This window comes from Salmo trutta, chromosome 12, assembly GCF_901001165.1.
Source record: "Salmo trutta chromosome 12, fSalTru1.1, whole genome shotgun sequence".
NCBI classification, from domain to species: Eukaryota; Metazoa; Chordata; class Actinopteri; order Salmoniformes; family Salmonidae; genus Salmo; species Salmo trutta.
In genome coordinates this window covers 82,202,525-82,225,075 of record NC_042968.1, presented here as the reverse complement: position 1 = coordinate 82,225,075, position 22,551 = coordinate 82,202,525, and the positions used below count along the sequence as shown (strand labels likewise).

Here is a 22,551-nt window from a genome sequence, read left to right as displayed (position 1 = left end):
AATCCCTGAGCTGACAAGGTAAAAGTCTGTTGTTGTTCCCCTGAACAAGGCAGTTAACCCACTGTTCCTAGGCTGTCATTGAAAATAAGAATTTGTTCTTAAATAAAGGTGTTTATTGGGAGAGCTAAGACAACAATGGGTAAAGAGCTAGGACAACAACAATGGGTAAATGGCAATGAATGGGCAGAGAGGGTCAGTTAGCTACACACAGGGCTTGAGGCTGGGGTTGACAGATAAACAAAATGAAGTACTGTGTTAATGAACTGTCCAGCAGGGATCAGCTGTGTAGCCAAGAGATCATAGGGTCCAATGAGCAGCAATAGATGAAACAGGGAGCAGTTTGGTAGTCGATTATGACACTAGGCGAGTGGGAGACACGGTGTTCAGGAAGCTAGAGGGCCGGTGCCTAGCAGATGGATCATCACCAACATCCACAACCCAGAGGCTGGTTGAGATCACTTTGGCTGAATTATATCAGCAGACCAGTTGTGATGGATTGGTGGAGGGTCCAGGCCTATACAATGAGGGAAAAAAGTATTTGATCCCCTGCTTATTTTGTACGTTTGCCCACTGACAAAGAAATGATCAGTCTATAATTTTAATGGTAGGTTTATTTGAACAGTGCGAGACAGAATAACAACAAAAAAATCCAGAAAAACGCATGTCAAAAATGTTATAAATCGATATGCATTTTAATGAGGGAAATAAGTATTTGACGCCCTCTCAATCAGAAAGATTTCTGGCTCCCAGGTGTCTTTTATACAGGTAATGAGCTGAGGTTAGGAGCACACTCTTAAAGGGAGTGCTCCTAATCTCAGTTTGTTACCTGTATAAAAAACACCTGTCCACAGAAGCAATCAATCAGATTCCAAACACTCCACCATCGCCAAGACCAAAGAGCTCTCCAAGGATGTCAGGGACAAGATTGTAGACCTACACAAGGCTGGAATGGGCTACAAGACCATCGCCAAGCAGCTTGGTGAGAAGGTGACAACTGTTGGTGCAATTATTTGCAAATGGAAGAAACACAAAAGAACTGTCAATATCCCACGGCCTGGGGCTCCATGCAAGATCTCACCTCGTGGAATTGCAATGATCATGAGAACGGTGAGGAATCAGCCCAGAACTACACGGGAGGATCTTGTCAATGATCTCAAGGCAGCTGGGACCATAGTCACCAAGAAAACAATTGGTAACACACTACGCCGTGGAGGACTGAAATCCTGCAGCGCCCGCAAGGTCCCCCTGCTCAAGAAAGCACATATACATGCCCGTCTGAAGTTTGCCAATGAACATCTGAATGATTCAGAGGACAACTGGGTGAAAGTGTTGAGGTCAGATGAGACCAAAATGGAGATCTTTGGCATCAACTCAACTCGCCGTGTTTGGAGGAGGAGGAATGCTGCCTATGACCCCAAGAACACCATCTCCACCGTCAAACATGGAGGTGGAAACATTATGTGTTTTTCTGCCAAGGGGACAGGACAACTTCACCGCATCAAAGGGACAATGGACGGGGCCATGTACCGTCAAATCTTGGGTGAGAACCTCCTTCCCTCAGCCAGGGCATTGAAAATGGGTCGTGGATGGGTATTCCAGCATGACAATGACCCAAAACACACGGCCAAGGCAACAAAGGAGTGGCTCAAGAAGAAGCACATTAAGGTCCTGGAGTGGCCTTGCCAGTCTCCAGACCTTAATCCCATAGAAAATCTGTTGAGGGAGCTGAAGGTTCGAGTTGCCAAACATCAGCCTTGAAACCTTAATGACTTGGAGAAGATCTGCAAAGAGGAGTGGGACAAAATCCCTCCTGAGATGTGTGCAAACCTGGTGGCCAACTACAAGAAACGTCTGACCTCTGTGATTGCCAACAAGGGTTTTGCCACCAAGTACTAAGTCATGTTTTGCAGAGGGGTCAAATACTTATTTCCCTCATTAAAACGCAAATCAATTTATAACATTTTTGACATGCGTTTTTCAGGATTTGTTTGTTGTTATTCTGTCTCTCACTGTTCAAATAAACCTACCATTAAAATTATAGACTGATCATTTCTTTGTCAGTGGACAAACGTACAAAATCAGCAGGGGATCAAATACTTTTTCCCCTCACTGTATATATATACACTACCGTTCAAAAGTTTGGGGTCACTTAAAACATCCTTGTTTTTGAAAGAAAAGCACATTTTTTTGTCCATTAAAATAACATAAAATTGATCAGAAATACAGTGCAGACATTGTTAATGTTGTAAATGACTGTTGTAGCTGGAAACAGCCGATTTTTTTAATGGAATATCTACATAGGTGTACAGAGGCCGATTATCAGCAGCCATCACTCCTGTGTTCCAATGGCACGTTGTGTTAGCTAATCCAAGTTTATAATTTTAAAAGGCTAATTGATCATTAGAAAGCCCTTTTGCAATTATCTTAGCACAGCTGAAAACTGTTGTTCTGATTAAAGAAGCAATAAAACTGGTCTTCTTTAGACTAGTTGAGTATCTGGAGCATCAGCATTTTGTGGGTTTGTTTACAGGCTCAAAATGGCCAGAAACAGAACTTTCTTCTGAAACTCATCAGTCTATTCTTGTTCTGAGAAGTGAAGGCTATTCGATGTTTCCAGCTACAATAGTCATTTACAACTTTAACAATGTCTATACTGTATTTATGATCAATTTGAATGGACAATCGTTTGGCATTTCTTTATAAAAAAAGGACATTTCTAAGTGACCCCAAAATTTTGAACGGTAGTGTATATATATTTTTCTACTTTTGTAAATCATTTTTTTATTTGTGAATTACTGCTGCCAATAAAACAAAATACAGAATATACTGTTCACAAGACAACATTGTATAACTCTGTCTGAAATGTTTGTTATAATGCTACAACAATGCAGTGATCAGAAGCTGCAACAATGTCCAAAATAATCTACAAGTAACATTGCTGGACTACAGATGAGTCCATAGGTCAAGGGTGGAGGTTTTCCATTGGTCAACTTGGCTTTTAATTCTGCTTGTTTCCGCTTCCTGTTGGCAATGGAGGTTAATATCAAAGAAGCTCTGTGTTAATACGGGACTGGTTAATGTCGGTATTACATTTCTTCCCGTATTGCATGGATTTTAACTAGTTCAAGTTTTTCTGTTGGTATTTGGACGAATTGACTAGACGCTTACACCTGTGTTCATGTCTGGCTTCTAATGTGGGAGTCGTCACCGCTATGATACCTGATAGCTACGGTGAAATCTCAGAGCTAACCTATTGCTAGCTAGCTTGTTATCTGTAAACAAAGCTAGCTAGCTACCGTTAATTTCAGTTGACAGACAACGCCCAGGTACACCTCAACATAAAATAGCTATTAGCTAAATTCTTAAGATTTTAGGCAGTCAACCGCATTTGTGTAGCGAGTGTAGTTTTTTGAGGTTGCAGGCCTCGGTGGGAATAAGCTAACTAGCTAGCCATCGAATAGCTGTCATAATGGATAAACAGGAATCTGATCGATTGATAGAGAAAGCAAAGCTGTGCTTGCGGTCAGGGCGGAGAGAAAAAGCCCTTCAACTGTTGTATGAAGCCCAGAAAATATTCCCCAGCACCCGGGCCAGAGGTAAATGTGCCGTAATGGCTGTCTTGTCAATGTTAGCCTTGCTTGCCAACTTGAATGTTAAAATAGAAAGTGCAACGTCTGTATCTTGTGAATTTGATAATGTTGTTCCCATCGAATCAGTGAACATGTTAAGCGTATGTTATAGCTACATGTCATCTGAATGATATTTACAATGTGGTCGGTTTATAACGCAGGTAATATCTTTCGATAACTTGTGTGCCTGTAAACTAAAAGTGGATTTACTAGCCTGTAAACCACAATCCAATGTATAACGTTACGTTACGTTAGTAATGTTTCTTTCATTAACTTATCCGTGTTATTGCTCAACCTGGTGGTGCAGCTGCAACCAGCCAAACTGGTTAGTTAGTATCATTTTTGGTTAACTGTCTTAAGTAACTCGTCTGAATATAAGTGACTAGTACATAATATTACTTTAATACAGCGGTTCCCAACCTTTTCCCCTAGAGCCCCCATTTTCACATTTGAAAAATGTCATGCAAATTTATATGAACCCTCAATTTAATTATACATATTCTTGTTTACATAAAGTTTGTCAACAGATTCACACATTGCATGAGATTACTTCCAAAGCAAAGTCCAATTTATTTTACACCACAACTTTAGAATTTTGTAGTTAGGCCCAAATGGAATCTGCTGGAATTTGTTTTACTTTCTACAGAGATTTCTGGATAAAGCTTTTTTTTTAACTCTGGTGTATGTTTACACATCATGCAGTTGAATGGGACACTTAATTGTATACAAATAAAGGTAATCTGTTACATGTAAAACATTACACCCACATTTAACTTTTTTTATTTGAGTACAATCAGTGTAAACAGATGTGAATACATATAATATATACATAGTGTCATGAATTTAATGCTGTTTCTGCTAGAGTGAGTGAGAGAAATGTTCTGTGGGAAGAGTCAGCTCTTTTCTGCCTGGAGGATGTATGCATTTCAAATTAAAAACAATGAAGGAATGTGGCTTATACAACTCAGACCGTAAACTTGAATTAAATAACATATGTTTTTGTATGTAGGAACTAAGATTCAAGAATTTCATTGACAAAATGAGTCTTACACTGTAATACGTTGAACACTTATATCTGAACTTGAATCACTTGTTTGAAGAGTCAATCAGGCCGTCTGCTAAATAAACGAAACCTAGAGAGGTGTAGACAGAAATGTAACAGGGCCAACATCCTTTCCTAAAGACTGTGCCTTCAGAAAGTATTCACAGCCCTTGAATTTTTCCACATTTTGTTGTGTTACAGCCTGAATAAGAAGAGAGTGAGATCCACTGCTCTCACCTCTCTGGCATCAGTTTTGTCTATTGACATGCACCTGTGCATTTCAAAAATCTACCTGACACTCAGATATTTCTTTTACCAGCCAAAATATTTTTGGGGGCCAAAAAAAAAGAAAAAAAGATGAGCATGCTTTTGTAATGGTTCTAAAATAATATGTTACTAAGAAGTAATTATATATTTTGCTTCATTTTATTTCATTTTTTTGTGACCACATAGCATCTTGGGGGTGACAACATGGAAAGCCCTCGCGGGACCAAAATTGGGCGGGACCAAAATTGGGGGAGATGAACTTTAAGCAAATACTTTGCGACACACGTCATCATTGACCAGTTTAGTTTCCAGCCCCTACTCCCTCCAGTTTAGTTTCCAGCCCCTACTGGATTGGCTGTTGATACCTAGCCAGCTTGCTAGCACCAACATGAGGGCGAAGCAAGCGTGGCTATCCGAATTTACGCGTTAAAAGTATCTCTGCCGTGAGGTTGAGCGAGCCTGACTAGTAATACGCGTAGTCTTCTCTGCCTTTTAACAGTTGAAACTCAAACATTTTAAAACAACCTAACTTGTGAACAAAACAATGTAAATATCTAAGAAACACAAGGACAAAGTCTCACTTCAGTAAACTTTCATTTCAAGTCAGTTAGACCAACTTTTATGCCTGTGCCAGCTCTTCTAAAAATGAATCTTTCACTCAGCAGTGTTGCTGCGCGAGGTGGGATAGGCTATAGGATTTGTAGTTATTTGACTTTATGCGATTCATTTACCAGCTATGAAACAGAACGGCTGAAATATTTTGTAAATAGCTACTGCAGCATTTATTTAGTTATAAATGTGATCATACAGTGAGTATTCATACCCCTTGACTTATTCCAAATGTTTTTGTTACAGCCTGAATTAAAAATGTATAGATTTTTTTTTTCTCACCCACCTACACACAATACTTCATAATGACAGTAAAAACATGTTTTTAGAATTTTTAAAAATGAAATACAGAAATATCTCATTTACATAAGTATTCACACTCCTGAGTCAATGCATGTTAGAATCAGCTTTGGCAGCAAGTACAGATGTGAGCATTTCTAGTTATGTCCCTATAAGAGCTTTGCACACCTGGATTGTACAATATTTGCACATTTATTTTTGTTTTAATCTCCAAGCTCTTGTGAAGTTGGTAGTTGATCTTTGCTAGACAGCCATTTTCAAGTCTTGCCAATGATTTTAAGCTGATTAAAGTCTACTGTAACTAGGCCACCCAGGAACATTCAATGTTGTCTTGGTAAGCAACTACAGTGTATATTTGGCCTGGTGAATTTGTCTTCCAGTGTCAATTGGAAAACAGACTGAACCAGATTTTCCTCTAGGATTTTGCCTGTGCTTAGCTCGATTTCGTTTATTTGAAAGTCCTTGCCGATGACAAGCATACCCATAACATGATGCAGCCACCACCATGCTTGAAAATATGAGGAGTGGTACTCAGTGATGTGTTGGATTTGCCCCAAACCTAACACTTTGTATTCAGGACATAACTTTATTTCTTTGCCACATTTTTTGCAGTTTTACTTTAGTACTTTATTGCAAACAGGATACATGTTTGGGAATATTTTTTATTTTGTACAGGCTTCCTTTTCACTCTATAGGTTAGTGTTGTGGAATAACTACAATGTTGTTGATTTATCCTCAATTTTCTCCTATCATAGCCATTAAACTCTCTAATTGATTTAAAGTCACCATTGGCCTCATGGTGAAATCCCTGAGTGGTTTCCTTCCTCTCCGGCAACTGAGTTAGGAAGGACGACTATCTTTGTAGTGACTGGGTGTATCGATATACCATCCAAAGTGTAATGAATAATTTCACCATGCTCAAAGGGATATTGTCTTTTTTTTTTCTTATTTTTTTTTTTTTTTTAACCCATCTACCAATAGGTGCCGATCTTTGCAAGTCATTGGAAAACCTCCCTGGTCTTTGGTTGAATCTGTGTTTGAAATTCACTGCTCAACTGAGGGACCTTACAATTATCTGTATGTATGGGGTACAGAGAGAGATGAGGTAGTCATTCAAAAATCATGTTAAACACTATTATTGCACACTGAGTGCATGCAATAAAAAAACGGTTAATTTGTAAACATTTCGAAAAACATAATCCTCTTATGGGGTTTTGTGTTACATCCTGAATTTAAAATGGATTCAATTGAGATTGTGTCACTGGCCTAAACACAACAGAATGTGGAAAAAGTCAAGGTGTAAATCACTTCTAAAGGCACTTGGTACTTGACTATTTTTATTCATAAATGCTACCACTGTGAATCCCTGACCGCCCGCCAACGTGGCTGGTGAAATAGACATCTTACCCTCCAATGCCAAAATCTACCCGCATTTGGCACGTTCATTTTAAGGCCTGTCCAAAAAGGTAAAGTCTGCCATTATGGATCTCTCACCCACTGGCTGAAGTAGAATGTTTAGGGGGCACCTCCCACAGGTGTCGGTGGTCTCTTCCAAGATTACGTAGAGATCCTTGCCCTTCACGCAATCTTTGATATACTGGATGTAGTGCGGGTAAAGCTCATGTAGGTATACTGGATGTAGTGCGGGTAAAGGTCAGGTAGGTATTCAGTGCAAAGATGGGATGCTGCAGGAACACTCCCTCCTTGCTTTGAGTGTTTGTTTAGAAACGTGGAGAACTTTGGTGCCTCGATCAGTGTTTTCACAAAGTCCAGGACCAACTCCTTCCTCTCTGACATAGTGTCTTAGCCAAACACTCTTCCAGAGTCTGAATTCTTGATTGACCAGTAGGATAACAATAAAAACATGGTTAATATAAATGAAAAACCAAGGATAACTTTAAATTATCTGATTTTGGCTAAACTAACTTCTGTCCGCAAATACAGTGCACTTGGAAAGTATTCAGAACCCTTCACTTTTTCCGCATTTTGTTACGTTACAGCCTTATTCTAAAATGTATTAAATGTTTTTTCCCTCAATCTACACACTACCCCATAATGACAAAGCGAAAACAGGTTTTTAGACATTTTTGCAAATGTATGACAAATAAAAATCTGATATCCTATTTACATAAGTTTTCAGAACCTTTGCTATGAGACTTGAAATTGAGCTCAGGTGCATGCTGTTTCCATTGATCATTCTTAAGATGTTTCTACAACTTGATTGGAGTCCACCTGTGGTCAATTCAATTGATTGTACATGATTTGAAAAAACCTACAACTGTCTATATGCGTTAATGTTCCACCGTTGACAGTGCCATGTCAGAGCAAAAACCAAGCCATGAGGTCGAAGGAATTGTCTGTAGAGCACCGAGACAGGATTGTGTCGAGGCACAGATCTGGGGAAGGGTACCAAAAAATTTCTGCAGTATTGAAGATCCCCAAGAACACAGTGGCCTCCATCATTCTTAAGTGGAAGAAGTTTGGAACTATCCAGACTCTTCCTAGAGCTGGCCGCCTGGCCAAACTGAGAAATTGGGGAAGAAGGGCCTTGGTCAGGAAGGTGACCAAGAACCCGATGGTCACTGACAGAGCTCCAGAGTACCTCTTTGGAGATGGGAGAACCTTCCAGAAGGACAAACATCTCTGCAGCACTCCAACAATCAGGCCTTTATGGTAGGGTGGCCAGATGGAAGTCACTCCTCAGTAAAATGCACATGACAGCCGTCTTGGAGTTTGCCATAAGGCACCTAAAGGACTCTGACCATGAGAAACACGATCCTCTGGTCTAATGAATCCAAAATGGAACTCCTTGGCCTGAATGCCAAGCGTCCCGTCTGGAGGAAATCTGGCACCATCGCTACGGTGAAGCACGGTGGTGCCAGCATCATGCTGTAGGGATGTTTTTCAGGGACTGGGAGACTAGTCAGAATCGAGGGCAAGATGAACGAAGCAAAGTACAGAGATCCTTGATGACAACCTGCTCAGGACCTCAGACTGGGGCAAAGGGTCACCTTCCAAAAGGACAACGACCCTAAGCACACAGCCAAGACAACACAGGAGTGGTTTCGGAACAAGTCTCAATGTCCTTGAGTGGCCCAGCCAGAGCCCGGACTTGAACCCGATCGAACATCACTGGAGAGACCTAAAAACAGCTGTGCAGCTACGTTCCCCATCCAACCTGACAGCTTGAGAGGATCTGCAGAGAAGAATGGGAGAAACTCCCCAAATACTGGTGTACCAAGCTTATAGCGTCATACCCAAGAAGACTTGAGTCTGTAATCGCTGCCAAAGGTGTTTCAACAAAGTACTGAGTAAAGGGTCTGAATACTTATGTAAATGTGATATTTCCATCTTTTGTATTTTTTTATGCATTTGCTAACATTTCTAAAATAAAAAAATATATACTTGTTTTTGCTTTGTCATGGGGTTTTGTGTGTTGATTGAGGGGAACATTTTTAGAATAAGGCTGTAATGTAACAATGTGGAAAAAGTCAAGGGGTCTGAATACTTTTCCAAAAGCACTATACATATAACACACACACACAGAGATCCCAACAACCCCGCAAACAAAAGGACACCCCATCATTAATTAGCTTTTTTCCCATATTGTTCTGTTCATTATTTCCTCCATGCTAACCCTGAACCTATTTAGGTCAGTGATTTAAATACAGGCTAGGAAAGCTAGCAATATTCACCACTGTTGCCTTTGATGAATGTGCCACATCTGTACATTGCGCACACTCCCTCTCACACACGTGGGCAGAACCCAACACACACACACACACACACAGTTCACACACCACAGCTAGACAACTTTTACGAAGATGTGAGTAGCACACCCCTCTCACACAAGCGGGCAGAACCCGATAACCCCCCCCACACACACCAGAGTTCACACACATCACAGCTAGACAACTTTTACCTCCGAAATAGCTTCCTAGCTTAGTGCAAGCTAGCTATCTAACGTAGCTAGCTAGCCTGCAAAGTTTACCTCAGTTTGCAACCGGTGAAGATAGCTTATGCAACATAATGAGTTGGCTACTCTGTTACCCTACTATTAAAATAAGTAAGTTGGGTTATTTACATAAATACTTGTTAGCTCGCCTTTCGAGTCTGGTGTTGATTGGATCTCAGGTGCTCCACCACCGTTTTGCTTTTTCATGTGGTTGATTCGTTTTGGCACGCTTTACAAAAAAAGATTCCCTTGTCCTCAAACATAATTTGTGAACTCTCATAAGTTAAGCCTTGTTCACATTGGCAGTTTTGAATTGATTAAAATCCATTTTTTTGCATATCTGATTTAGAATCGGTTTTCCTGAAGTCTCAACAGCCAAAAAGCACATGGAAGCAGATATTTCAAGTCACCTTCGTAGGTGGTTTGAAAGCAGATACAAATCTGCAAGTCCCGCCTCTCCCATCTCATTGGTTTTTAGGAGCATATACTCACGTGTCATCTCCTCATTGTTTTTTGGCGCATATATCCACGTGGGTGATTTGAAAGATGAACTGAGGTCTACACTCCAGTTGGTAATGCACCTTAAGTTTGGTTGCCAACCACCATATAAAGTCCAAAGAAGTAGATGCCTGAAGTAGGAGATATTACTATACATTTTATCTGTGGATTAATTCTCGGAGTATAGGACCTTGTGCATTTCAGGTAAAATAACAACCCAATGTTTATATCCCAGGACAAGTTAACTAGCAACAGCAAGCTAGCTAGCTAAATTGCCAGAAATGCTTAATGCTTTTCTACCTGTCCCCAAATTAATATAGTTTGTGTTCGTTTTGATGTTTCAACATGCGTGTCTTGATCATGTCTGGTGTAGGAGGATAAAAATCAACATTGGCGTGATGCGGTCTGGTCAGCATGTTAGTCACGTCTTTCACTGGCATTTTACTGCTTGTTTCTAGCCTAAAGTATTGTGGATTTATGTGTCGTCTTTAGATCGGTATAAACAATCGCAAATTGTTTTGTGTTTTTTACTCTTTAAATCAAGGAAGATCCCGCGCCACACCAAAAGTTAATCTTAGCCAGCCTCAGTCTTGATGTCTCATCTATTGCTATTTACCCGCTTGCCTGATCTCTCGGTCTTCCGTCAGTGCTGATTGATGCCATAGTGAGGAATGGGAGCTCTGCTGCTCCAGAGGAGCCCCACATACCCCCACCACGTGGCTTCCGATCAAATGAAGAGGACGGGGATGGAGAGGAGGCACGCAGAGGAGCCAGTGAGGAAAAGCAGACCTACACAGAGGATCAGCGTCAGGGTGTTTTCAGGTACCTGCCCCCTAGTATTAAATCATACTCACACTGTCTTTACCTGAGTCTTTCTATATTTTATTTTGTGATAGGCCATCATTCATTTTGAGCACTCCGAGACCACAGCTACATTTTGTCAAGATGTCCACCCAGTAAAAGTGCACATTGTACACATTAATGTTGTGATGTCAGATTTCATAAGATTCTTTGTTTTGTTTGATCCATGCAGGATAAAGAAATGCAAGGATTTCTATGAGATCCTGGGCATTCCTAAAGACGCTAGTGATGAAGATCTGAAGAAAGCATACAGAAAGCTGGCACTGAAGTTCCATCCTGATAAGAATTGTGCCCCGGGAGCCACAGATGCATTTAAAGGTAAAGGGATGCCTCTTACTGCTGTGTTTCCCTCTCCTGATCCAGGATTTATCGGTATCAGATCTTCCTCCTCTGGTCACATTAGATGATCATGTGAGCATTTCTCATGTGCTCCTAAAATTATAAATAAATAGGGCCACTGTAAGAAGATGGCGCTGCAGTGGATAGCTGCAATCTTACGGGCTCCTGACCAATTCTGCTATTTTCTGGTGGTTTTTTTTGTACATAATGTCTCGCAATTTCCTATAAACCAAAAGCAGCTTCTGGACATCAGAACAGCGATCACTAACGTTAATTTGGATGATTGCGGTATCACAGATTACGAAGGGAAACCCAGCCCCGAGCTGCCCAGTGACGCAAGCCTTCCAGATGAGCTAATTACCGTTTTATGCTAGCTTCAAGGCAAACAACACTGAACTATGCATGAGAGCACCAGCTGTTCCGGCGACTGTATGAGCTCGCTTTTTGTAGCCGATGTGAGTAAGAACTTTAAACAGGTTAACATTTGCAAGGCCAGACAAAATACCAGGACACTTACTCGGAGCATGTGCTGACCACCTGGCAAGTCTCTTCACTGACATTTTACATTCTTTAAAAACCAAAAAGACATTTGTCATTTAGGAGACACTCTTATCCAGAGCGACTTACAGGAGCAATTAGGGTTAAGTGCCTTGCTCAAAGGCACATTGACAGATTTGTCACCGCTCGGAGATTCAAACCAGCAACCTTTCGGTTACTGGCTCATCGCTCTTAATTGCTAGGCTACCTGCTGTCCTTTATTCAACCAATCCTTGACCCGGTCTGTAATACCAACTTGTTTCAAGCAGACAATCATAGTCCCTGTGCCCAAGAACGCCAAAGTTATTTAGGCAGGTTACCATCGCCCCATAGAACTCACATATATAGCCATGAAATGCTTTCAAAGGCATCTCATGGCTCACATCAACACCATCATCCCAGACACCCTGGACCCACTCCAATTCGCATAACGCCAAAACAGATCCACAAATGACTGAATCTCTATTGCACTCCATGCTACCCTTTCCCACTTGGACAAAAGGAACACCTACGTGAGAATGCTGTTCACTGACTACAGCTCAGTATTCAACACCATAGTGCCCTCCAAGCTCAACACCAAGCTCAGGACCTTGGGACGGAACACCTCCCTTTGCAACTGGATCCTGGACTTCCTGACGGGCCTACCCCAGGCGGTGAGGGTAGGCAACAATACATCCGCCACGCTGACCATCAACAAGGGGCCCTTCGGGGATGTGCTCAGTCCCCCTCTTCCTGTTCACCAATGACTGCGTAACCGTGCACGACTCCCAACACCAAGTTTGCTGACAACACAACGGTGGTAGGACTGATCACTGACGACAATGAAGCAGCCTATAGGGAAGAGGTCGGCGATCTAGCAGTGTGGTGCCAGGACAACAACCTCTCCCTCAACGTCAGCAAGACAAAGGTGCTGATCATGGACTACAGGAAACAGAGGGGCGAGCACACATCCATCGACATCGATGGGGCTATAGTGGAGCGGGTCGAGAGAGCTTCAAGTTTCTTTGTGTCCACATCACTAAGGAATTAACATGGTCCACACACACCTACACAGTTGTGAAGAGGCCACGACAGTACCTTTTCCCCTTCAGGAGGCTGTAGATATTTGGCATGGGCCCATGGGTCAGAGGAAGGCCCAAATAAATTGTCAAAGACACCAGCCACCCAAGCCATAGGCTGTTCTATCTGCTACCGCACGGAAAGCGGTACCGATGCAACAAGTTTGGAAACATGACCCTGAACAGCTTCTACCCTCAAGCCATAAGAGTGCTAAACAAGACTGAATTAATAGCTAATCAAATGGCTACCCGGACTAAATGCATTGACCCTTTTTTGCACCTACTGTCTTGCACTGGACTCTACCCACACACACTTACACTGACACCCCAACACACACATACAGTTGAACTCAGAAGTTTACATACACCTTAGCCAAATACATTTAAACTCAGTTTTTCACAATTCCTGACATTTAATCCTAGTAAAAATTCCCTGTTTTAGGTCAGTTAGGATCACCACTTTTTTTTAAGAATGTGAAATGTCAGAATAATAGTAGAGCGATTTTATTTCAGCTTTTATTTCTTTCATCACATTCCCAGTAGGTCAGAAGTTTACATACACTCAATCAGTATTTGGTAGCATTGCCTTTAAATTGTTTAACCTGTTACGGCTAGACGTTCTGCTAGCGGAACCCCTCGACAACATCCGGTAAAATTGCAGAGCGACAAATTCAAATTAAATTACTATAAATATTAAACTTTCATGAAATCACAAGTGCAATACATCAAAATAAAGCTTAACTTGTTGTTAATCCAGCCGCCGTGTCAGATTTCAAAAAGGCTTTACGGCGAAAGCAAACCATGCGATTATCTGAGGACAGCGCCCCATCATCCAAATGCATAACAAATCATTTTCAACCAGGGAGGTGCGACACGAAAGTCAGAAATAGCGATATAAAAAATGCCTTACCTTTGATCTTCTTCTGTTGGCACTCGAAAATGTCCCAGGTACATCACAAATGATCCTTTTCTTCCATAATGTCCGTCTTTATATCCATAAAAACTCAGTTTAGCTGGCGCGCTTCAGTCAAAAATCCACCGTTTCCCTCCGTCAAGATGCATACAAAATGAATCCCAAACGTTACTGCTAAACTTTTCCAAACAAGTCAAACAACGTTTATAATCAAACCTTAGGTATCCTATTACGCAAATAAACTATAAAATTTAAGACGAAGAATCGTTATTGTCTTTACCGGAGATAACAAAAAGAACGCGCACTCGTCCATGCGCATTGAAACACTACAAGCCAAAATGGGAGCCACCTAGAAAAACTACAATTTCTGGGTAATTTTTCCAAAAACCAGCATGAAACTCTTTCTAAAGACTTGACATCTAGTGGAAGCCCTAGGAACTGCAATTTGGGAGGATTTGGGCTTATAATTATAGTACTAGCCATTGAAAATAGAGGTAACCTGAATTTTTCTTTTTTTGGGGGATGGTTTGTCCTCGGTGTTTCACCTGCCATATCAGTTCTGTTTTACTCAGACATAATTTTAACAGTTTTAGAAACTTTAGTGTTTTCTATCCAAATCTACCAATTATATGCATATCCTTCTTCTGGGCCTGAGTAACAGGCAGTTTACTTTGGGCACGCTTTTCATCCGGATGTGAAAATACTGCCCCCTAGCCCGAAGAGGTTTTAACTTGGGTCAAATGTTTCGGGTAGTCTTCCACAAGCTTCCCACATTAAGTTGGGTGAATTTTGGCCCATTCCTCCTGACAGAGCTGGTGTAACTGAGTCGGGTTTGTAGGCCTCCTTGCTCGCACACTGTTTCAGTTCTGCCCACAAATTATCTATAGGATTGAGGTCAGGGCTTTGTGATGACCACTCCAATACCTTGACTTTGTTGTCCTTAAGCCATTTTAACACAACTTTGGAGATGCTTGGGGTCATTTTCCATTTGGAAGACCCATTTGTGACCAAGCTTTAACTTCCTGACTGATGTCTTGAAATGTTGCTTCATCATATCCACGTAATTTTCCTACCTCATGATGCCATCTATTTTGTGAAGTGCACCAGTCCCTCCTGCAGCAAAGCACCCCCACACCATGATGCTGCCACCCCCGTGCTTCACGGTTGGGATGGTGTTCTTCGGCTTGCAAGCATCCCCCTTTTTCCTCCAATCATTACGATGGTCATGATGGCCAAAAAGTTTTATTTTTGTTTCATCAGACCAGAGGACATTTCTCCAAAAAGTACGATCTTTGTCCCCATGTGCAGTTGCAAACCGTAGTCTGGCTTTTTTATGGCGGTTTTGGAGCAGTGGCTTCTTCCTTGCTGAGCACTGAGTTTGAAGGTAGGCCTTGAAATACATCCACAGGGTACACCTCCAATTGACTCAAATGATGTCAATTAGGCTATCAGAAGCTTCTAAAGCCATGACATCATTTTCTGGAATTTTCCAAGCTGTTTAAAGGCACAGTCAACTTAGTGTATGTAAACTTCTGACCCATTGGAATTGTGATACAGTGAATTATAAATTAAATAATAGGTCTGTTAACAATTGTTGGAAAAATGACTTGTGTCATGCACAAAGTAGATGTCGTAACCGACTTGCCAAAACTATAGTTTGTTTACAGGAAATTTGTGGAGTGGTTGAAAAAGGAGTTTTAATGACTCCAACCTAAGTGTATGTAAACCTCCGACTTCAACTGTACATGCGCACGCAAGCATACTGACGCTACACACACTCACACTTTTTGTACCTCTACACATCGAGTCGGTACTGGTACTCCCTGTATATAGCCATGTTATTTTTACTTGTTATTCACTGTGTATGTATTCCTCGTGTCACTATTTACATTTTGTATTACATTTATCTTTTACTCTTCATTGTTGGAAAAGGACCCGTAAGAAAGTCTTTCACTGTTAGTCTACACCTGCTGTTTACCAAGCATTCGACCAATAAAATTAGATTTGATTTGTATTTTTGTGGAACTGCCGGTGCAGATAATTAGACTAGCTCCTCCCTTCTCATGCTGTTGTGGCTCTGTACGTCAGACGGCACCAAATCGTTGGCCTGATAAGTATTTTTTTCTTTACAGCCATAGGCAATGCGTATGCGGTGCTCAGCAACGCTGAGAAGCGTCATCAGTATGACCAATATGGAGAACAGGCTCCGTCTGAGAGCACCGCCCACGCTCGCCACGGACACTACCGCAACTTCAACAGGGACTTTGAGGCCGACATCTCCCCTGAGGAACTCTTCAACATCTTCTTTGGAGGAAGGTTTCCCACAGGTCAGTTTGTGTGTGTGTTTCTGAAAGAGTTGGTGTGTGCGTTTATCTCTGTTACTTGAATTTTGGATTTGAGTGACTCATTGTCAGTTGTTGCTAAGTAGTTCAGAGCATGTAAATCATGTCTGTTCCGCTCCCTCAGGCAACATCCATGTGTACACCAACAGAGGAGCCACCTACTCTAACTTCTATCAGCCTCGTCGGCGACGTGCATATGAGAGGCGCGAGGAGGAGGTGGGGGAGAACCGCAGTCAGGTCAGTCGGTGCCCACATGAGAGATCTCAGAAAATCCCACCAGTTCAACTCATAGATGTTCTGTGGCTGTGTGATTAACCAACAGAGCTACAGCTGATTTCCTATGGGTGTACAGTTTAACCAACAGAGCTACAGCTGATTTCCTATGGGTGTACAGTTTAACCAACAGAGCTACAGCTGATTTCCTATGGGGGTACAGTTTAACCAACAGAGCTACAGCTGATTTCCTATGGGGGTACAGTTTAACCAACAGAGCTACAGCTGATTTCCTATGGGTGTACAGTTTAACCAACAGAGCTACAGCTGATGTGTTTATGGGTTTACAATTGATGCTGGACCTTGATTTGAAAGAACTCCACTTCCTGAGGTTGGGTGGGGGTTTTAGATTTGATCCTGTTTGTCATTGGATACCATCTCCCTCTGAGGTGCTGCAATAGGCAGTTAAATGGAGAACCTTATGCTGCTCCAAGAGGATCAGTTACAGTGGGGGTTGAAGGTTGACCAGTGAAACAGACCAGCTGTGAATAAGAGTAGAAGCTTTCACCATGCCTAGACCAGATTGTTGTTGTTGCAGTAAGCAAACGAGTCCTTGAAACGTTACTGTACATTGATTTAAATGTATTTCCAGATATGTGATGGGTTTATGAACTTCTTCTGGTTCTGCCTTTCTTCAGCAGAACACCTTCACAGCCTTCCTGCAGCTTCTTCCTGTTCTGGTGCTGATCCTCATATCTGTTGTGACCCAACTGATGGCCACCAACCCTCCTTACGGTCTCTTTTACAAACCGTGAGTCCACTGCAACATCAACCAAGCTTCTTGATGATAAGTTTGTCTCTCAAATAGACTCCATTTGAACCTATTTCACAGACTGTTAGCATGGTAACTGTCAAATGCTGGGTGCAGAGTGCATGAGGACCCTGAAGAGGGTGAGGTGTATTGGGTATCCTTTGTAAACATTTAGTGGGACTGACTGTATGTCAAGGTGGAGTCGCAATTCAACGGCTCAGACACGAGACGTATGTGGCAGGGTCTACAGGAAATCACGGACTACAAAAAGAACCAGCCACGTCACGGACACCGACGTCACGCTTCCAGACAAACTAAACACCTTAGCACGCTTGGATGATAATATAGTACCACCGTCGCTGCCCGCTAACAAGGCCTGCACCCCCCTCCCTCTTCTTCTCTGTGGCTGACGTGAGTAAAATATTTCAAAGTGTTAACCCTCACAAAGCTGCTGGCCCAGAAGGCATCCCTAGCCGCGTCCTCAGAGCATGCGCAGGCTGGTGTGTTTACCAACATATTCAAGATGGCTACCATTGTTCCTGTACCCAACAAGGCAAAGATAGTCATTTAGTTCAGCTATCGCCCCGTAGCACTCACTTCTGTCATCATGAAGTGCTTTGAGAGACTAGTTAAGGATCATATCACCTCCACCTTACCGGCCACCCTAGACCCACTTCAGTTTGCATACCGTCCCAACAGGTCCACAGACGATGCAATCGCCATCACACTGGAAGTCTCAAGCTATTGCTCGCTTGAGGTACTGTGGTCTACAGCTTATCATGAGATACTCGATCTACCTAGAGAGTTTTCATATGTATTTTTGATATTGGTTTACATTCCACCACAGACTGAGGCTGGCACTAAGACAGCATTGAATGAGCTGTATTAAGAAAACAAGAAAACGCTCACCCAGAGGCGGTGCTCCTAGTAGCCGGGGACTTTAATGCAGGGAAACTTAAATCCGTTTTACCAAATTTCTATCAGCATGTTAAATGTGCAACCAGACGGGAAAAAAACTCTAGACCACCTTTACTCCACACACAGAAAGGCATACAAAGCTCTCCCTCGCCCTCCATTTGGCAAATCTGACCATAACTCCATCCTCCTGATTCCTGCTTATGAGCAAAAATTAAAGCAGGAAGTACCAGTGACTAGATCAATAAAAACTGGTCAGATGAAGCAGATGCTAAGCTACAGGGCTGTTTTTCTAGCACAGACTGGAATATGTTCCGGGATTCCTCCGATGGCAGTGAGGAGTACACCACATCAGCCATTGGCTCCATCAATAAGTGCATCGACGATGTCGTCCCCCACAGTGACCGTACATACATACCAGAAGCCATGGATTACAGGCAACATCTGCACTGAGCTAAAGGCTAGAGCTGCTGCTTTCAAGGAGCTGGACTCTAACCCGGAAGCTTATATGAAATCCCGCTATGCCCTCCGACGAACCATCAAACAGGCAAAGCATCAATACAGGACTAAGATTTAATCATACTACACCGGCTCTGACACTCGTCGGATGTGGCAGGGCTTGCAAACTATTAGACAACGAAGGGAAGCACAGCCGAAAGCTGCCCAATGACACGAGTCTACCAGACGAGCTGAACTACTTCTATGCTCGCTTCGAGGCAAACAGCCCTAACGGATCCACAGATGATGCAATCTCTATTGCACTTCACACTGCCCTGTCCTATTTGGACAAAATCAATACCTATGTAAGAATGCTTTTCATTGACTACAGCTCAGCATTCAACACCATAGTGCCCTCCAAGCTCATCAAGCTAGAGGCCCTGGGTCTCTACCCCGCCCTGTGCAATTGGGTCCTGGACTTTCTGACGGGTCGCCCCCAGGTGGTGAAGGTAGGAAACAACATCTCCACTTCGCTGACCCTCAACACTGGGGCCCCACAAGGGTGCGTGCTCAGCCCCCTCCTGTACTCCTTGTTCACCCATGACTGCTTGGCCATGCACGCCTCCAACTCAATCATCAAGTTTGCAGACGACACAACAGTAGTGAGCTTGATTACCAACAACAACGAGACAGCCTACAGGGAGGAGGTGAGGGCACCCGGAGTGTGGTGTCAGGAAAACAACCTCTCACTCAACGTCAACAAAACAAATGGGATGATCGTGGGCTTCAGGAAACAGCAGAGGGAGCACCTCCCTATCCACATCGAAGGGACAGCAGTGGAGAAGGTGGAAAGATTTAAGTTCCTCGGCGTACACATCACGGACAAACTGAATTGGTCCACCCACACAGACAGTGTGGTGAAGAAGGCTCAAATTTGGCTTGTCACCCAAAACCCTGACAAACTTTTACAGATGCACAATCGAGAGCATCCTGTTGGGCTGTATTACAGCCCCGGTACGGCAACTGCACCGCCCTCAACCGCAAGGCTGTCCAGATGGTGGTGCGGTCTGCACAACGCATCACCGGGGACAAGCTACCTGCCCTCCATGACACCTACAGCACCCGATGTCACAGAAAGGCCAAAAAGATAATCAAAGACAACAACCACCTGAGCCACTGCCTGTTCACACCGCTACCATCCAGAAGGCGAGGTCAGTACAGGTGCATCAAAGCTGGGACTGGAGAGACTGAAAAACAGCTTATATCTCAAGGCCATCAGACTGCTAAACAGCCATCACTAACCCAGAGACGCTGCTGCCTACATTGAGACCCAATCACTGGCCACTTTAATAAATGAATCACTAGTCACTTTATGCAATGTACTCTAAATAATGCCACTTTAATAATGTTTACATATCTTACATTACTCATATCACGTGTGTGTGTGTGTGTGTGTGTACTGTATTTTATACCATCTATTGCACCTAGCCTATGCTGCTCGGCCATCGCTCCTCCATATACTTACATGTACATATTCTCATTCACCTCTTTAGATGTGTGTGTGTTAGGTAGTTGTTGGGGAATTGTTAGATTACTTGTTAGGTATTACTGTACTGTTGGAACTAGAAGCACAAGCATTTCGCTACACCCGCATTAATATCTGCTAACCATATGTATGTGACAAATAAAATTTGATTTGATGTTTATTTCAGGGCCATGGGCCTGGTGGTATCCCGGGAGACCCAGAACATGGGTGTTCCCTACTACGTGGACAAGGGCTTCCAGAAGGAGTACCGTGGGGAGTCCCTGGAAGAGCTGGAGAAGACCATAGAGAGTGACTACATCGAACACCTGCAGAGCAGCTGCTGGAAGGAGAAACAACAGAGTAAGTCCAGCTGCATTCAGGTTCTGGCAGCTTGGCTCTCTCCCCATTGACAGCCACCTGAGACATGTGGCTCTCTCAGTCAACACATGGTTTATTCATGTTGTAGAGTATGAATGTATCCATATATGAGCTGATGTTTTTCTCATTCCTCAGAGTCGGATTTGGCGAATCTTGCACAACTGTACCGTGATGACAGACTGAAGGCGAAGGCTGAGTCTCTGAAGCTGGACAACTGTGACAAGCTGTACCGCTTTGTGGGCCGACAGAGAGGAGAATGAGGGGCTTAGACAGGAGAGGGAGGCATCTCTTTCCAGCTGGGAATTCTACACTTTAATAATTTAATATTGTTTATTTATTTTATTTATTCAATCGGGTCACTTTTTTGAAGAACATCTCTTCTCTGGATAGAGCACAGTGGTAGCCAAAGCCCTTTGATCTGAAACATTGTGCCTTCTCTCATCTCGGATGGAAGAAAGTGGAGGTGCATGTACTATGAGTCGCCCACCTTGGCTCTGTGGATAACAACATAAAGCCCAGTCTGGCTGGCTCTGGGATTGTTTTATTGATGTACAGGAGCCTTGTTACTGCTTCCTTACATTAAGGAATATAGGCTTGCTTACAACGTTTCTGTTCACACGTACACTGTGTTAGTCACCTGTTTGAAACATGTTAGCATTGCTGCTGGGTTACTCATTTATTTCCATGTTTTGTTTCTGTGGCGTGAGTTTAATGGAGTATATTGTGTAGGTCTTGGAAAGAGCAGCGAGTCACTTTTTAATTGGAAAGAACATTCTTAATTGTGAAGAAAGAATGCAAGGACCTGAAAACCACTAACTTGTAGAATAGGTTTCCAGAGACTAAGGCAAACGAGAGCTTCTATTTGAAAAGACAGATCTATATGGTCTTAAACTGTGAAGAAAATGTAGATTTGTCATGCCTGCTGGTTAGAGAAAGGCCAGAGCTATGTACTGTATCTCTACTACATTAGATTCACTTACAATCTAACTGCAGATTTCTGTTTTATGTGAAATACATTGATACTTTTATTTTATTTTGCTGTGCTCTAAGACTTTGCCAAACGGCGTTGCCATAGTTGTACTTGTCCATTATTTGGTCCTTCTGGTTCATTCTGAAGCACTTCTTGATGACGTAATATTTGGAACCTGCTGTCCTAGTCTCTATTCCCCAATGCATGCAGCCCCATGTTCTGCCCTCTTTCTTCTTTATCCATGTCCTTGTTACACATCAGGTGCTCAGTCAATAGCTGCTGCAGCACACCTCTGGAAAGGACTATTAAGAGAAATCCACTCATCCTGCCCATTCATTTAATCAACTGTTACTTTACTAAGAGCTTTCAAACATTTCTCCAAATGAACATTTGTTCAATAATCTTTTAATGCTTGACCTTCCTTTAGTCAGATCATATATCCAGCAGACGAAGGGTTAACAGCCACACTAGTGGCAGACAGACAGGATGCGGTTGGGGCAGTAATGGATTACAGATTAGACCTGATGCTAACTAGAGACCCAGTTGTCTCTTGGCTGAACTCTGGTGTCCAGTTGATTTGTGCTGTGAGAGCAGGTTTTCAAGCTGGTTTATTAAAAAGTTAAACAATCCCTTGGTGTCTATGGGTTGCTTTTGTCTAGTATGTCTACAGAGCATTGATCCAGATGGCTATACTCTCACCCTACTGGTGTTACACCCCAGCTCAGGCAGAGTTTCAGCCTGATTGCGCTGTCATATGCAGCGTTTACCGTGATTGCGGTCTCTGAACATTGTCGACAACACACAATCATATTAAATCCCAGCCTTAGTCCTTGTTGGATTTCTTTTGAAGCTAGAAACCTTAATTGAAACAATATCAAAGCAGTTGCCCCGCCTCTGTTTTGGGTGAAAAACTGAGGGATGGGCCTGGAGAAATGTGACCACTCTCACATC

The 22,551-nt window shown here is 42.6% G+C and overlaps 1 protein-coding gene across 2 annotated transcripts; it reads left to right on the top strand.

The window, feature by feature from the left end:
- Positions 1–3,013: 3,013 nt before the first annotated feature.
- Positions 3,014–22,229, top strand: LOC115204430 (dnaJ homolog subfamily C member 18-like). Of its 2 annotated transcripts, none has more exons than XM_029769990.1 (8): positions 3,014–3,596; positions 10,948–11,122; positions 11,334–11,479; positions 16,141–16,335; positions 16,475–16,587; positions 17,265–17,374; positions 20,440–20,612; positions 20,766–22,229. In XM_029769990.1, exons 1-8 carry the CDS (start codon positions 3,470–3,472, stop codon positions 20,888–20,890), a joined length of 1,164 nt encoding a protein of 387 aa, XP_029625850.1. In that variant the 5' UTR covers positions 3,014–3,469; the 3' UTR covers positions 20,891–22,229. The 2 variants fall into 2 exon arrangements, with proteins under 2 accessions (XP_029625850.1, XP_029625849.1); XM_029769989.1 differs by having other exon boundaries at positions 17,262–17,374.
- Positions 22,230–22,551: the final 322 nt, after the last annotated feature.